Genomic DNA, 17,950 nt, shown 5'->3' on the forward strand with positions numbered 1-17,950 from the left:
CAAATTTCAGCTCTTTAGCTTTAACCGTTTAGGCTGTACGATGATGAATCAGTCAATCAGTCAGTCAGTCAGTCAGTCAGTAACGTTAGAATTTTATATATATAGATATCGAACGAATGGATTTTTTTACTATTTATTAACGTTTATAAACACTTTTTTGGTAATTTCATAACAAAATATTGAAGACTCAAACCTATATGTACTCTTGAAGGTAAATCTATAACAAGGTAAGTGTATAGAAACAGATTAACTGACAAACCGTGTTTAATTGCATATTTCCATTTTTCGTGAAACGGTTTTTTTAGAAACATCGGTTTTCGGTCTACCGGTTTTTATGTTTCGGTTAACCGGTTTCAAAACATTTTAATTCTTAGCTCATTTTTCATATTGTAAATCGTAGAGTGACGATTGACTTCCTCGTAGGACAAGCCCATGTTAAAATGGTGGGTCACCAGGGTAGTCAGGTGGCTAGGGGCCACCACAAGTGGTAAGTTAAGTGGTCATTTCGGGACTGTCCCGTCGAACTGCTCGGAAGATTCTATGACATATACGTCCATATCTATGTTAAGCAAATTTAAGCGTAGCGATAAAATAGACAAGTAATATATACATAAATCAAATGCTATTTAACAAATTTATAAAGATCGTTCCGTTATTGACCATTCAGGATTAGAAATAGGAGTGCAGAAAAAAATTTGCCACCAAGTTTATGAAGATCGGTCCCTAAATGGATTTAACAATCACTATTGGTTTATGAATAAAGCTATGAATTTCGACAAAAACTAGTTTAAAGGATCGGTCCGCCCTAACCACCCAAAAAAGGCCACCTTCTTCAATGCTCATTACCGACTTATGAAACGAGTACAGCGATGAAATTTACTAATTTTATGTTGATCGGTCCAAAGAAGCCCACATTCAGAAAATTACTTTAATAAATCTAATAAATGAGTAAATCGTTTTGACAATAACAAAGCGCAATCATAATGTAACCTACGTTAGGTTATAAGTTTTGGTGGAGTGTAAATAAGATTCGACATAGCCGAATATAACACTCGAGGAAATGCTTTTTAGATTAAGAAAAATTCAGCGAGTTTTAATACAAATTCTAAACTGAGATTATTTTCCTGTATTACAATTTTACGAAAAAAGGTGAGACAACAATTTAGAATTAACTGTGTTATAAAAGTGATACTTGTATTTCATACACATGCATATGTATGTAAATTAGGGTTATAACTTTTATACAATTTTTGAAAATTTAAAGACGGTCCAATCCATTCCGCATAGAGTATAAAAATGTAAAAAAAAATTATTTTAATTTTAAAATATTATTCATTAAGTATAAAAAAGTACTTTAAAAAGGCATATCACTTTTTCCCGAGCATAAAAAAATTTCCCCGGCAAATGCTTCGTTATTAGAACACTACTGGCTACCACGTTTTGATAGTTATGGTTATCACCCTAATGTATATGTATGTATGTACGTATGTATGTATGTATTGTAATTTCTATTTTGATTTTTTAGACATCTCCCTTTTGGTCAGTTTTAAAGTGTTAATTGGTAAGATCTGCTCCAGCATCCGAAATGATCTTGTATCTAAATTTTTGTTTAAAATGTTGGTAATATTTCTGTTGTTGTTTTTTTACTGTTCCATTGCTCTTTCACACATTCTTTTTATTTATTTTCTTTCGAACAAAACAGTTGACAGTCTTTTGTTTGAAAAACGATGAGCAAATAAAAAAAGTTTTTTAATGGAAAATTTTATTTCAATGAAAATAAAAAAATCGTGACTTTATAAGAAAAATGTTAAATAGACGCTTTGGCATTAAGTAGCCGGTTATATTTTATAAAAAACGATCATATGACACCCAACTTACAATTTCTGTTCGGATAGAGATTTTGCAAATAATTATTTTCAAATAATAAAATGTGTTCGTAAAATATCCTTTTCCTTTAGACGGACTTTAATATTTCCACAATATTTGTATGTTTGGGTTCACTTAACACAAGCATGAGCATTTACAAACATTTTCATAAATAAATGTGTACGTGTGAGCGTGAATATATGGTTTTTGTTTTCTTTTTTATGGATTGTTTGTTTGAGTTTTTGTATTTCTGTCGTTAAAAATACGAACAAGAGCAAAAATAAACTTACACATAAATCACTTAAACTAAATACGGCTGAATATTATCCAGTGACATGCTTGATACTCGTTCGGAAAAAAGTTCAACAAATCCTTGTATATGCACAAACACATAATCTCACACATACTCGTTCACACTTCCATGCATACATATTCAAGATATACCCGTATTGAATACTAATGCCAATATTTAATAGTAAACAGTTGAAGAAGGATTTCATTGATATTAAAAAATAAAAGCATGGATTTTGTTTGTATGTATATTTTTTATTTTTACCAGTGTTTTAATAACCATTTGTAACTAAGTTAAAAAGTTTATTAATGTTAAAAAAACACTTTAATACATACACCCTACAATAATCTAAAATCGACAACTTTGACAATTTTGTAACAAGATCAGCAAGTGCTTTCTGATTTACAATGCGTCAATGTCTAACGTTCTCGCCAAACAAAAGGTTCTTATATATGTAATTTATTTGTTCGAAATAGTTTACATTTTAAAACTATGGAAAACAATTTGGGAACTTTTAAAATTTGTTTCCAATTTGGGCCCTTTTTAATTTTTTTATTTTTGGTTTAAAATAAACTTTTTCATTAAGAGCTTTTTGGTCGTTTGGTGGGATATGGATCAAAGTAAATGTTTTGTAACTCAAGTCAAATTTTTAGCTAGCTCTATTTTGTATAATTTTTTATTTGTTTGTAGGGTAGGTTTGGTTGGTAGGAGGATGTATCCGTAGAAAAAAATTGTTCACTGAATGATTTTCCAAAAGTGTTAGAAAGGGATCTTATTCCCGTAATAAGAAACTAATTTCAACAAACGCCTGACATTGGCAAAAAAGTGCTCCGGAATTCCACGCATTATTTTTTTGGTGGTTTAGTGATACGACTGGGATATGTATTTTTCCATTTGCACTATTTTGTATTGATTTTCTGTGTAAATTATTCTAAAACTTGAAATTCACGAATTAATTGAAAATCACGAACGGACTTGATAGACTCAAAAAATTTAGCGAAGAAAACAAAACAAGTTAAATTTTCAAAGCGATAATAAAACACAATTTTGTTGACCATAAAGAGTGAGCCTGTCTAATGTTTATACGGATTTGTATGAGGACGTGTTTAAAGTATTCGTAGTGTCGAGAAAGCTTGTGCAAAATTATTGTGATCTTATTTTTATTTAAAGAGGATAAAACAAACATAAATCAACAATCATGATTTCGACAAAACATTATACAAGCTTATCAAAAAGGATTTCAAATTTTAACGCTTCTCTTTTTAAAAGATTTAATTTTTTTGTTTCTTTAAGTTAAAGGGAGAAGGACTTAGATTTTTTGTAGAAGTTGTGTTCTATTCAGCTTAAAACAATTGTACTATGTGTGGTTAGGTTGAAGTGAAGCAGATGAAGAAACAAAAATAGTGCCCATCAACGTCATGTCTTTGTTTTTTAAGAATGTTAACGAAAACAACTTGGAATGTTGGTAATAATGTATCTATTCATTTTTTGCAGCATTCATTGTTACTTGCCACTCTCTCTTTGTACCAGCGACATTTATTCATTCAGTCATTCTTTAAACACACTCACAAACACAAATGAATTAAATAAGAATAATGCGATACACGAAAGTGCACTATAAATTTGTTTTGTTTTTATCTCTTTGTAAACTATATCTATATACATATGTATGTATGTGTGTATTTGAACAAGTATGTATTTTTCTGGTTGGTTAAAATAATGGCAGAATATGTTTTATTTAAAAATTTTTTTGGTTGGTTTTTCTATGTAAAAATTTTGTGTGATTTTATTCTACATTAAAAAAAATAAATATTTGTAGTCATGACGAAAAACAACGAGATGCTTTTCAAAATACAAGCAAACGAAAAATGCACTATAAAACAACAACCACAAAAAAATTATATTAAAGTATAAGTCTAGAAAAAAGTTTGATTTAGGAAAGAGACAAATTACCACAGAGAATCCATCAAGAGTTTTTGCTTCGTTTTTGTGCTCATTCATTTTCTTTAAATATATTTGTAAATGTGTATATGTGTGAAAAGTGGCATCAACATCATGTTTAGATAAATTACTTTGAAACAACAACCAAAACTGTTGAAACGAAAAACGTATCAAGCGAATGAATTTAAAAATGATTCGTACTTTAATGCCTTGTTGGCCTATATGTATGTTAAAGATATTCTTAAAAAAAATACAAAATATTCAAGGTTTTTTTACAACAATAATGTTTAAATTATGAAAAATTTTCAAAGTTAATCTTTATACACCCCTTTTGTTTTCTTTTCGCTGTCCCACCCAAAATTTCTAGTCATTGTCCTTTCTTTCTAGCCAATTAGTTCTATACACCAAGGATGGTAAATCGTATTCTACAATTATTTAAAACAAAGCAAGAATTGTCCTTTTTTGATTCCGATTGTACCATTTTTTTTATTTTACAAACATATATAATCAGTAGTTTGTAAACCCAAAAAATGTTCATGCAGTTACACATTTCAGAAAAATAACTTTTCTTAAATAAATAAGAATTTTTTTTAAATACAATTAGAAAGTTTATAGAGTAGTACTAGAATATACTTTGTTAAAAATATAATTTAACAACAATTGTTTTTGTTTTTAATTTGAGGCTCGGTAAAAGTTTAACCGAAATCGGAAGTAAATAGATTTTGTAAGAATTACAATTTTGGATTATTACTTTAGTCAGGAAACAAATTTCAAATTGTACAATTGGTGTACTAATGTTCTTTTAAGGATCGAATTGCTTAAAAAAGTACTATTGTATCAATTTTGCTGTCCCTGCTATATATACACTTATTCGTTCATTCATATACAAACCACATTTCAAAATTCTTACTCAAACATAGTAACATCTCAAATAACAAGTAATGTCAAATAGTATGTGCATAAAAATCGTCAAGTTCTTAGATGGGATGTTAACTGGCGAACAAATCAATGAGGCTCTATATAAGCATTTGTTAGTACCAAATTAATATTTAGAATTTATTCTTTTATTTTTTTGTCCAAAAAATCTTTCCGGGGGCATGTTACCTTGCTTAAATCTCCACCTTGGTGTTATTGTAATCCCGGGGAACAGAGGTGTTTTCCAATACGTCTAGTCTGGCCGGGACTAAAAATTGGTTACAGTCTATTGCCTGGCTTAGTACTTGCATAGATTGAAACGAGGTCGAACCAGAGAACTACATAATCTGATACTACGGGTAGCCAGTTGCCAGCAGGACTATGTCCTGCCAGGTCAGTTGGTTAAGGTTCCATCTGGATCCAGATAGTGGCAGCGGTTGAAACCCAAATTCGAGGGGAGAGAATGTTGGTTTAAAGACTGATATATCCTATACCTAATGAGTTGGATAATTCTCTCTTCGAACAGGTCTGTGTACAAAGCAGCATATTCTGGATACCTGAACCCGATCGTTTTTGGGACACAGGTCGCGTTATGGGACACCGGCATATGCTGGGGAATTGTCAGGATAGTATTCAATGGTTGCCTATCATCCCGTAAATTGAACTTTATGATCATGAGAATGGAACTGTGTGAACGATTGAGAAAGTCTCCATATATTGAAGATTAGTGCTCAACAGAATATATTTATACATGCTACGTGACTATTTGTCGTGGCAATTATTGACTTTGGAATTCCTATTTCCTTTGTCACATTATTGGTTCATAATTGGGTATTTCGGTCTACCAAATATGTCTCTAGGTGCTGTTGCCGAATCAACAGAGGCCATCCCATCTGCGTGGTTGTAAACGGAAATGATGTTTTACATATCGGAAGTTAAGCAACGGGGCAGCAATGGTCAGAGATTAGAAAGCTCAAGTACTTCAGCAAGGTGCTTGTACATGGACCGGCCCAATCCATGTACAAAAATTGCCACCTGAGTTCTTTTCTGAAGGATTCAGGGGCGATGGTAGACCATTGTTCAAGTCTGCCCAGTGAATGAAAAATACCACCGTTAAATAAGGCCGTCAAGGCAGGTGTTCACGTAAAGCACTCCGACATTCTTGCCAAAAAAATTTGCACTTTGTGCTATCGCTGAACAAACTTGAATTTTTTTTAAGTTTTTTCTCTTTATTCAAGTAGAAAAACTACATACATTTAATAGAGATTTTACGTATTCTATGGTTTTTGGACTTCTTCTGCATGGAAACTAGTGTTGTGATTAGGTAAACGGTGTAATATTTCTATTTCTGAATCTTCAGTATACATAGAAGACCAGGGTAGTTTAAGAAATATTCTGAAAAGAACATTTCATATAAATTAGTTGAAAATACCTTGAAATCATAACATATAAGGTCCACATCTGAAATAAGTTTTATAGTACAAAACTAATTTTTACTAATTTAAAAATTTGTAAAATTAAAAAAGTCGTTTATTAATAATAAGCATGTTGACAACACTGAAAATTAAGTATAAGTATTTATTTCACATGTATGTGTGCGATGTGTTTTATTTGTCTATTGTTGTGTTTAGTCATCAAGGCTCAATTAAGCTTTGAAGTAACTTTGTGGTTGTAATGTCATAAATTTTGACTGATTATACGCATAAATCTATTTACTTTACTCTTTACAATATGACCCTTGATATTATTTTATAAAATTACAAAAAAAAAAAATTAAAACGAAGTGAAATATACGAAATATATTCTTTACCTTTTACAGTTCTTTCGCTTTTTTAAATAGGAAAAATGAGTAGGTGCAATATGTATATGAAGAAGATTTTAAATCTATTATATTTAAAAACTGGATACAAATATTAATCAGTATGACATTCTTTAGAAATTTACTCCTTAATTAGGAGACGCTTCTGTATTTATTGTCTCAATTCATTATGTCTCATACTTTTTTTGTGTCGTTTGCTTAAAATTTTATATTTAGCATCGTTTGCCAGTTAAACCCAATCATCCATCATTTAATTAAAGGAAAATATCAACTTTTGGCGAAGTATTTCGTTTTCTTTATGACAAATGTTTAATTAAGAAATGGTCAACCTTTTTCATACCCACTCGTACAAATAAAAATATTTTCGCCTTTGGTTTGGGATCGCATCAAAATCTGAATTCCCAAGCTTTATATATGTATATATGTACATATATACATATATATGTTCATTAGGGACGTTCCAAAATAAAAGTTGTTTATATTTCCAGCTGAAAATTATTGAATCTATGACTTTAAAAAATTTTTGTCTTTGCATCAATATGTAGACAGCTGGTTCAAGAGATAAAAAATATGTTTAAGTTTCTAGTAATTTTTTTATCAAAACATATACAATTTGGGTATTTTACTTTAAAGGTTTATTGTAAAAGATTTACCCCCTTATTCATAAACAACGTTTTATTTTATAAATAAGATTAAAAAATATGTTTTTTTTGGATTATACAGTGAAGATAATCTTAGAATTGAAAATTTTTTCTTATAAAAAAAACATCTATATTAGTCTAAACAAACTAAGTTTGTCCAAATCAGAAGACATCGATTTAAAAGTTTAATTCCTTGACAGGAAATTTCCCATAAACAAGTTTTATGTTAATTTTATTCCTACTCTCTCCAATTGATTCTACCCTAAGGCTTATTAAAAAGTAATTTTTAAAAATCACAATTATGTTGAAAATTCCTACTTATATTAAAATTCTATGTTTCTTGAGTATGGATCCATTATAAGACATAGACCAGATATTATTAGCCTTATTATATTAAACTGAATACAAAAAAATTTTGGAATGATATTGATATAAATTTTTTGTTGTAACGACCTTTTATAATTTGGTTGAAGAAATGCCATTTCAAACATCTTCTATACGCCAAATTTGTATGAAAAACCGATAACAAGCTACTTTTGTCCTGGAGCCATCCTAATGTACATATATAAACCTAAAAACTAATGCCTGTGTATGTGCAAACATTTTGCTATAAAAATAAATATTTGAAGAATTAATATTGGAATTTTATAAGAAAATTTTCCAAAAGGACAAAGAATTCTTTCAACACAATAATATAGATACAAGGAAATAAAAAAGTGAAAACATTACTACAAAAAAATGATTATGAGTGTTATTTTTGTATCTCGGAAGTCAAGCAACGCGGCACCAATGGACAGAGATTTAAAATTAGAGATGATTTTTGATACATTGATTAATGAACTAGGTTTGAAAGATATAACCATTTGAAGTAGTTTTAAGGTATATTTTTTAAATCAAATCAAAGTACAACATTAATATTTTTTCACAATTTTGTTTTGCCGCATTTGAAAACATAGTTTTAATTATTGTCATTATTATGTATAACTTCGTAGTAAATAGCTATATATGTCACATTTTTAAAAAATACTGCTCCTTAAATTTAATTTGGGGACTATAAAAAAAACAAAACTTTTATTGCATTTGTTTACAGCAATATATATTTCCCCCAAAAAGTATTGGCTCTTTAAGTTATTAACCGAGAGTACAGTTTTGAAATTAATAAAAAAAAACTCTGGTTATTTTCAAAGGATTTTTTTCCTTTAAAAATTATCAAAAAGTTGAAGACTACTAGTAAGCTAATAGTCTGAAATTGTTTATATACATTTGCTTTTGGTTAATTAAACCGAAATGTATGTACTTTTTTTGAAAGATTAACAGAATACAAAACAGTTTAATTTTTGATCGATTCTTTAAAATTTTGCTCATATAAATACATATAAGTTTATTATTTCGATTATAATTTTCATAACATAATTTTGCAATATACATATGTAGGCATGTATATTCTGAATCTCTACAGATAAGCAAAGTCGACTGTATGTTGCTGAAGATCCAAATATATTCGAATCTAAATTTTTAATAATTCTATCAGAAATCTTTCAGTGTCGAAAAATCCTTCGGAATAACCGAATATAGTCCACTTAACATTATAATCATGCTATATAATGGCGCATGTACAAGCCGACTGACAGACACAAAATGTAGTAACCGAAGCAATAATTTGACGAAGAAATAAATGTTTATTGTTTTAATAAAAACGGTTTAAAAAAATGACACAAGATGACAACCGTCATAGTATTAACAAATATTAAATCGCAGATACCAAAGACACGCGTCACAAAAACATTGGATGCCACTCGCCTAGACATTTATAAAAATATTCAGATATAAGGTTGTCATAACAATATTTAATAATAAAAATAAATAACATCAACCGCCAACAAAAACAGAAATCAAAAGGTACTGCAAAAATATATACACTGGTTTCCCGATTTAACGAATACTCAGTTTAGCGAATTCGCGATTTAACGAACGGAAAAATTGTTTCCATTGAGTACCTTATATTACGAATGAATGAGTAAATTTTGTACTCGGTATAACGAATTTATAAAAAAATCTATAAAAAGAGGTGAAAATTATACGGAAAGATAACGAAACTTCTTTATAAACCAAAAGCAATATTAACATTAAGGGGAATATTATGATTATTTTGCTAATAAAGTGAGAAATGGAAATGTTTGTAATGACAATTATCATAAAATACTTAGAATTTTACATCAATTAAAATAGGCATAAAATTCATATTTTTTATAAGAGAAGAATTAATTTTGGAAATGATTTAACTTCATTAAACAAAAAATGTGTTTTTTTTACCTAATTGTAATACAATTTTTCATAAAATCTTTATCTTTTGCACACTGCGTCAAAATACATAAGAATTGTCAAAAACTTTATGGGTGAATTCAAAAAGATTTAAAAAATAGATTTCCTATCTTTCATTACCGTATTTTTATCAATAAATAATAGAAAAGTTGTTATTCGATTTAACGAATTTTTCGTTTTTACGAATGGGCCTGACATTATATCTTTCGTTAAACCGGGAAATCACTGTACAATAGTTTCACTACCATTTTAAGAATGTACGTTAATGCTGTAGATACATCAAAAAACAAAAAAAAAAATAATTTTACTCACTCGCTACACGCGCCACACAAGAGCTGAATAGTTCCTTTTACCTTTCAATATTTCACCTGTTGTTATGAAACCTCAAAAAAGAAAATACGTATTGTATGTTTGTACACATGTATATCATAGAGACATTATTGCAAAATTCTTTACGAATGGTGGGTATAACAATGTGTGTTGGTTCCTTTGTCCGTACATTGTTAGTTTAATAAAAATATTTATTGTTTTCCCTTTTCGCTGACAATTGTTAAAAGGTTGGTAAGTTGGTAGTATAAAAAAATAATATATTTTTAATAGATATTTAAATTTACATTTTGAGAAGAATGGCAAACATTTGGAAATGACAATCGATATTGATATTCTACCAAAACTTAGTTTAATGCCTACATTATAAAAAAGCTAAAATAAAACAAGGAAAGTATAGTCGGCCATCGCCGATCATATGATACCCTACACCAGACAGTGTTAAAAATGTGTATTATTTTTTAATAATAACGCATTTAAATTTTTTTTCACCTTATTTTCGGAATATTTTTACTTAATGTTGACTAAAAAGAGATTTTCTACAAGAGGGCAAATAGGAAGTTTTGTAGTGTAATTTAGGTCTACTTTAAAATTATTAATATAGAATTTAATTATGTTATTTGTGTTTATAGCTGAATTTTAACCTTCAAGTCGCTTTATGAAGGGGAATTTGGGTCAAATGAAGCCCTATATTAAAAAATCGGCAGTGTCAAGTTTTGTTGACATTGTCGAGGGGTACGGTTGTATGTGGGCTTGGGGAAATAATGGATCGATTTTAACCATTTTTAGTAGCGTTTGTGCCATAAAATTGGATGCTTCACAAGACAAAACGATTAAGTCTTTCAAAGTCGAGAAATATTTAAATAAAAACTTCCTTTTAAATTATAATTTCAGATAACCGATAACTACATGTCTGCGGTAATATCTCTTCTCCGACAATATACTTACAAGTAAGAGTGTTATATTCGATTGTGCAGAGTCTTATTTACCCACCATCAAATCACGTAACGAAACACAAAACCTTCCACATAGTTAAACATTGATATTTATGAATCGATTACACAGGCCGATAAATTTGGAAAAAAGTCGAAATCCTGAGACCAAGTTAAAAGTTTCTAAAGGATGGAGAATCGCTAAATCCTCAAATTTTATCCATTACATTTGGAATTTCTGGTTCTTTTGAACACTGCCTGTGTTATTATTATGAACATTTGGGTGATATTTGGAATTGGGTTTACAAAATCTTAAAAGTAGACTTTTCCGTCTTAAAATGTAATATCTTTTATATTAATCAATAAAAATTCGGTAACTTAAAATTATTCATAAATTCAGAGCTAAATTGATGATTTTTATTAAAATTATTTAAAGAATAGTGCAATTCAAAGTCGATTTACTCGATACTATGTGTTTGACCCGATTTTGATTTCCACTAAATACAACTCAGAAATGGCCAATATATTAAAGGAACATATGTATGTGTATTTAAAAATATAAAGAAGCGATTCTAACATAAAGAATTTTATATAAACACCATATTTATTTGAAACCAATATCCAAATGCAAAGGTATTTTTCAAAATAAACAAAACAATTCAAACAAAATAACAAATTATAAAAATACAAGAAATGCCAAACAGGTGTAAAGAAACCTGCGTAATGCAATCATTCACAATAGATGCAAAGAGAGAGATAAAATAATCAGTAATTTAGCCACGCCTAATGTGTGAAAGAGCAGCTTCATTAATAATGTATGCGAGAGAGTGACAGCATAAAGATGACAGAAATTCACCAGCCATGGCATTGCAAAGCAACCTGCTGTTCTCAATTCATAAAAAAACGGTACATCAGTGATAAAACTGGAGATAAACTGTTGAGGACTAAAGCACATAGATAGACAGATACATCCCCACCCCCATTTAAATGGCCATCTTGTGAAAAATCAATGGAGTAAAATTTCAGAATAACTTTGTCTTTGTTACTCTCATTTGACACTGAATACATTTCCCTTTGATTCTGTGTATTAAGAGACAAAACTTATTTTGTTTTTCTGTGTGTTTTTTTTTTTTATTTTGTTGGTTTTGTAGACAGAATAAAAGAATTAAAACGCAGTAGTATAGAGTTTATCCAAAAATCATAAAAAGTGATTTTCGCGTATTTCCGATTATGAAACTGAGAATAGAAAAAAAAAATGGGGTGGGTTTGTTGATTGCAATGCGTTGTGAAACAATGCGAAGACGACTACAACGATAACGAGAGTGGGTGCCTTGTGGGCAAAAGTATCTATCAGTCTATCTTGTATAATTCGCAATACAATTGAATTTATTTTGCGTTTGCTTATTTTGTAAACTATTGAGGCATATCAACGTTTCGATACTTTTTTTGACTGCCTGATTGTCAAATGCGAATCGTCTGCACTGCGAGTATAACGCGCGGTTTAACAGCACAACACAACACGCAATAAAATCCTAAAGGCAAAAATATAAACCACAAAAACAAACAAAAAGAAAGAAAAGTACAATCAAATATGTATACGAAAAAATCAATAAAATGTTGAAATATTCAAAAAATTATAAAAATATTACTTAATAAAAATATTCACAACTGTTGTAGCACTTCAGTAAAATATTTAATTAATGTTTAATCACAAAATTAAAAGAGAAATTATAATTGTGTAAATAAAAATATTTAGTTTTTTTGTTATCAAATTCATCATCTAGTTAAAGATCGCGTTTATTTCTGTGTAAACTTGTAGATAAGAAACCAAAATAATAATAAAAACAAACAATTTTGTTCTAGTAATGGGAATAAGTGTTCGACCAACCTTTATCTAAAAGAGTCTCTCATCCCTCATCACCACCTATTTAATGAGTTTCTTTATGGCAATTGAATTGGTGTTTGTGCCATAAAACCAAAACATTTCATTTAATTAAATCTTTTCCAACTACTTTTACAACGACTGCTTCTTACTTTTTATGGATTTTTTCCAATTTGACTTAAATGGTCATCAATGTAAAGGTAAGTTTAAACGACCACATGAACACATTGATTTTATATACCCACTTAGGATACTTTATTATGAATAAAAGTAAAAAACATTTTAAGTTAAATAAAAATAGCAATACATATACATATATGTATACATACAAACATAACGCTCTTTACAACAACCCAGCAAAAAATCTTTAAAATTTTGGTAATAAGTTATCTAGATAATGTTGTTATTTAATACATTACCTGGTAATGAGTAATCGGTATCAATGAAATTGTTTATTTTATTGTTTTTTTTTTTTAATGGGATTTGTAGTTAATTATCTAGAGCAAGTTCAATTATCTAAAGCAACTATCCAAAGTTTGTGGTTCAAATTATAGTTGATATCAGTCGATTTATACTTTTAAACTATTCCAAAAAGTACTATAAAATAACTTGTTAATGAAGCACTGAGTAGGCGGAACAACTAATAAAGAAAATAACTATAAAAATAACATTTGTAACCAGTTATTTTTTGAAATTGTCGAACAAAAATAATCAGTTTTTCACCATAAAGGTAAGTATTTTCTTCAATATGACTTGCCTTATTACTTAGTAAGTAAAGGTTTTCCTGGGAAGACTTAAATAATCCAAAATTCGGGTGTTTTTTCAATGAGGGCCACAAAACATGCGTCATACTAATGCCTTTGATATAGTTTTATCAAATTAAAAATCCGTTATTTTCGGTGCTAGATTGTTTTTTATTGTAAACGTACCTCATGTTCTCGCAAATATTAAATAAAATATAATTAAATTTTAATTTCGATCAGAAATATAATCAAATTCCTTGATTTGATTTAAAGTTGTCTAAGAAAGTAGTGAAATGTAAGTAAACGTTAAGGTACTCAATATTCGGGTTGTTGTATTATTCGGTTTATTCGACAAATTATTATTCGAGGTTTTATTTTAGCCGGTAATAACAGGATAATGTTGGATGATTGTCATTGGCTTAATTATGTTCACAAATCATACAAATTATTTGTAAAAAAATGGTTCAAAACTTTTTTCCAAAAGTAAAGATTAAATGATTAACGATTAATAGTTTAAATATGCCACGTATCTCGACAATATGTACAAGTTACTGTAAAATTTATTAAAACAGTGTTATTCAATTTTTTTTTTATTAACGTAGAAAAATTATTTAATTATTCGTCGTTATTCTCGTGCGTTATTTTTTTATTAATATAGTAAACTGATAATATTAACCGTCGGTGAGGACATATAATTACATAATTGCAGGGTATGCATTTTGAGATCGACAGTCAACGCATTTGATATTAATCTTGGTATTATGAATGGCAACTTTTGTTAATTGCCAAATACTTTTCACAATATTGGAATAAAAAATATTTAGATAAAGTCACAATTGTTTCATTAATAATCCTTCCAATCAAGCTAGCAACCAGTGATTTAAATGACAACTCAACCAATTAAATTTGTGGAGCTACAGCCTAGGCAGTGGCAGAAATTGTGTTTTATAGGACCTTACTCCACAAGTCACGCTGTAGTTTGGATTGGCTTAAAGATATCTGATGTTCTTAGGATTTTTTAAAAAGAATTTGAAAATCTTAGACATTCAATATCCAAAGTTTTAGGAAAAAGGTAATATCCTAACAACTACAAATTTCTAGTTGCCAATTTCGCAACTGAATATTGGAGCTGTAGAATGCCATATGTAATTTCATGTAAGCAAATGAAACTCAACTGATGTTCCCTTGCTATCGATAATCAACCCATTTGCATCTAAATAGATTTTTACTTTATTTACTAGACGTATGCATGTGTATATGACTAATTTTTAACAATTAATGTATCACAATATACTGGCATAACTTATAATTCGAGGTCTTTGAACTGATTCGGTTATGCTGAATCTTATAAACCCACCATCAAAGTTAATGAAGAGCGTTCCATAATTGACATTAATCCCAGAAAATCACTTTAACGCCAAAAAAATATCAGTATAGCGATGAAATTGAAAAATACGAGTACAGCGATAAACTTCGACACAAAAAAATGTAATAGGAATCGAAATTTAACTAGACAATCAGTCCATAATTGACCCTACCTAATTTCTATAGAAAATTTAATTTCCTATGTTTTGGTTGCGGAATACTTTCGCATAACATTAGCTGTTTTCGAGATATAGTGCGTTATTTTTTCATACATACTTAATAATTTTCTGTCATATCCCTTTTCACAGCTTCTGGTCCATAGATTAATGTCCGAAATTTCCGATGGAATCACAGGTCACAGTTATGACTATAATTTAAATAAAATATAATTTAAAAATAATGTACAAAGTCAAAAATGCATTTCCACCAAATTTTATTGAAATCAGACTACGACTTCAACTAGCTCTAATATAGAAAACCGACTTTAATTTATTTCCACTATTTACGAAAGCCACAATGTTTTTACTCTTTTGAAAATTCAAAAGTACATAGTTAATAAAATTTGGTGGAAAAATTACTCTAAATATGTGGATTGTGACCGCAATTTTTTCTAATTCTTACCATAAATATGACCTTTTATACTATCTGAACATTGCACTATAGGCCATAGAGGGAATTTGAGATAAAACATGTAATAGTGTAAAAGCATGACTAATTTGTTATTATTTGTTATTATTTATTAATATTTTAAAGTATTTGTGCAGTGGAAAAAATGCCCTGTAGCTCGAAAACAACTAATGATACGAAAAAATATTCCACAACCAAAATGAAGGCCATTCAATTTCTATAGAAATTATAATAACATTAAAATGCCTCCGATGCGTATTAAGCAAGTTATTCGGCAATAACTAATTTTTGTAACCTTTGACAATACTTCGTTTCGCGCACAAGATATTTTCGGTGATCTTTAATTTCTTACTAATTATGCCAAAGTGCCAATTTTCATTTAGCTATATGAAATTCCCAAATTGCTTATTTTTTTACTTAATTTTCTGGGGTGGGATCTAGGTCCATTACAAATATTAGCCTGAAACACAAATGTTCTTCATTATACAAAAATAATTAAAGAATGTCTCTCTGAACATCTTTCATTAAAATCGGAAAACGTCGATTTTTAATGTTGGGTCACTTGACACGAAATGACGCCTATACATTTTTAGAAAAATATTTTTAAAAGAAAATAAAAATATAAAAAGTAAATTTTTACTGCTTAGAAGTTGCCTGTGAGTTTTATTGTTTTAAAAATAGTTTCAGTGAATATAAACAAGCTGATTTAATTTAAATCAATCATTAACCATTCTTTCAACATTCGAAATACATATGAAAAATCGTCGTAGGAGTTGTATAGAGCTTTTGCATAGAAAATACGAACAACATTGTTATGACTATTATAGCAGCCGCATACAACACTACAACATCGATTGTGTATTGAACAAATAATTTTTTTAAAATTTATATTAGATTTTCTACTCTTTTTGTACAATTTTAGATCTCCATAGTTTGAATCCTATAGAAAAATGCGTGTAACAAATCAACTGTGATAAAATTTATTCCTTGGCCCAGATATTTTAATATATTACAGAATCAACTTCAAATCAAGGACACTGAGTAAGGCGGCAAACTGTCGACATTATCAATTAGAAACTTTTCGGCAAACATGCTGAACAATCTGGGAGCCAATGTTTTGGGTAAGTGTTTTAGTAGATCTTAAGATTCCCACACATGTTTACAGTTTAATTTTTGAACTCTAATAATAACAAATTGAAATGCAAACAGTTTTTAAACAACATACAATTATATGGTTACAGTAAATTAATGTTAATCATTGAATAATATTTTACTTTAATTTTAACTATTTAAATAATTAAACTAATTTCTTAAATATACTTCCGATTTGCAATTATCCACTACAGATAATACACTCTAAAAATAGAGACAACTCTATTATAAGGGGAAAAATAATAGTAGAATGAAAAAGTATTTAAAGTATAACAATAATCACAATCAATGCTAAATGAATTAATGAATGAACACATCGACTGAATGACGATCCGACATGAGTGATAATTATGGAAATAATGAATGGATATCGCCATTGTGATAAAAGTGAAATGAAAATTTATTAACAATAAATTTAAAATCAACAGTTAATAAAAACAAATAATGAACTAAATAATTATTACAATATTTAGCAGTAATTAACTTTTCATTAACCATAATTATTAACGAAAACAACCACAGAGAATGTATTTACATAGTATGTACAAGAGTAAATTATATAAATTCATTCATACATACGTATTTACATTTGACCGAATTCAAAAATAGATTGATTTCTTTTTGTGTTCCAAACAATCCCAAATTAAAAAAAAAAAAACAAGAAATATGAAAAAAATATATTGAACCAGATGCCCAGATTTATGTGTGTTTGATGATGCTCTGATAGTGATAATTGTTATAATTGCTCTTTTAAATAATTTGTTTATACTCATAATGATAATGATTTATATAATTATTATTAAAGTAATTTACATTGATTTTTATGTATATATTTTCGTACACGTGCAGAAATACATACATACATACATTTGTGTGTATAAGATTGTTTATTTGTAAATTATGTATTCTCACCACATTATTAACATCGTTTTTTAAGCACTTTCATTTTTTTAATATATTTCTTCTTCTCAACATTGAACATTGCATTCACTGCATGAATTATAGATTGTATGTGTAGATGTTATCACAATTTTTTAACTTCATTGCAGTTTTACATTTATTTATATTCTGCTACATGCAACCATTTCGTTTTTACTAGTAATTAATTATTTTAATTTAATCGATT

At 28.7% G+C, this 17,950-nt stretch overlaps 2 protein-coding genes across 6 annotated transcripts in view; one reads left to right on the forward strand and one right to left on the reverse strand.

The window, feature by feature from the left end:
• Positions 1–17,950, reverse strand: part of LOC111690175 (inositol-pentakisphosphate 2-kinase) — a 194,293-nt gene that overhangs the window by 20,598 nt on the left and 155,745 nt on the right. The gene's annotated exons all lie outside the window — the stretch shown is intronic.
• Positions 12,706–17,950, forward strand: part of LOC111690197 (homeobox protein orthopedia) — a 34,627-nt gene continuing 29,382 nt past the window's right edge. For all 5 annotated transcript variants that reach the window (XM_046955178.1, XM_046955180.1, XM_046955181.1 and 2 more), the window contains exons 1-2: positions 12,706–13,137; positions 16,595–16,793. In XM_046955178.1, the coding sequence (XP_046811134.1) occupies positions 16,763–16,793 (31 nt within the window). In that variant the 5' untranslated portion in view covers positions 12,706–13,137; positions 16,595–16,762. The remainder of the gene's footprint in view (positions 13,138–16,594; positions 16,794–17,950) is intronic.

This window comes from Lucilia cuprina, chromosome 6, assembly GCF_022045245.1.
Source record: "Lucilia cuprina isolate Lc7/37 chromosome 6, ASM2204524v1, whole genome shotgun sequence".
Classification (NCBI taxonomy): domain Eukaryota; kingdom Metazoa; phylum Arthropoda; class Insecta; order Diptera; family Calliphoridae; genus Lucilia; species Lucilia cuprina.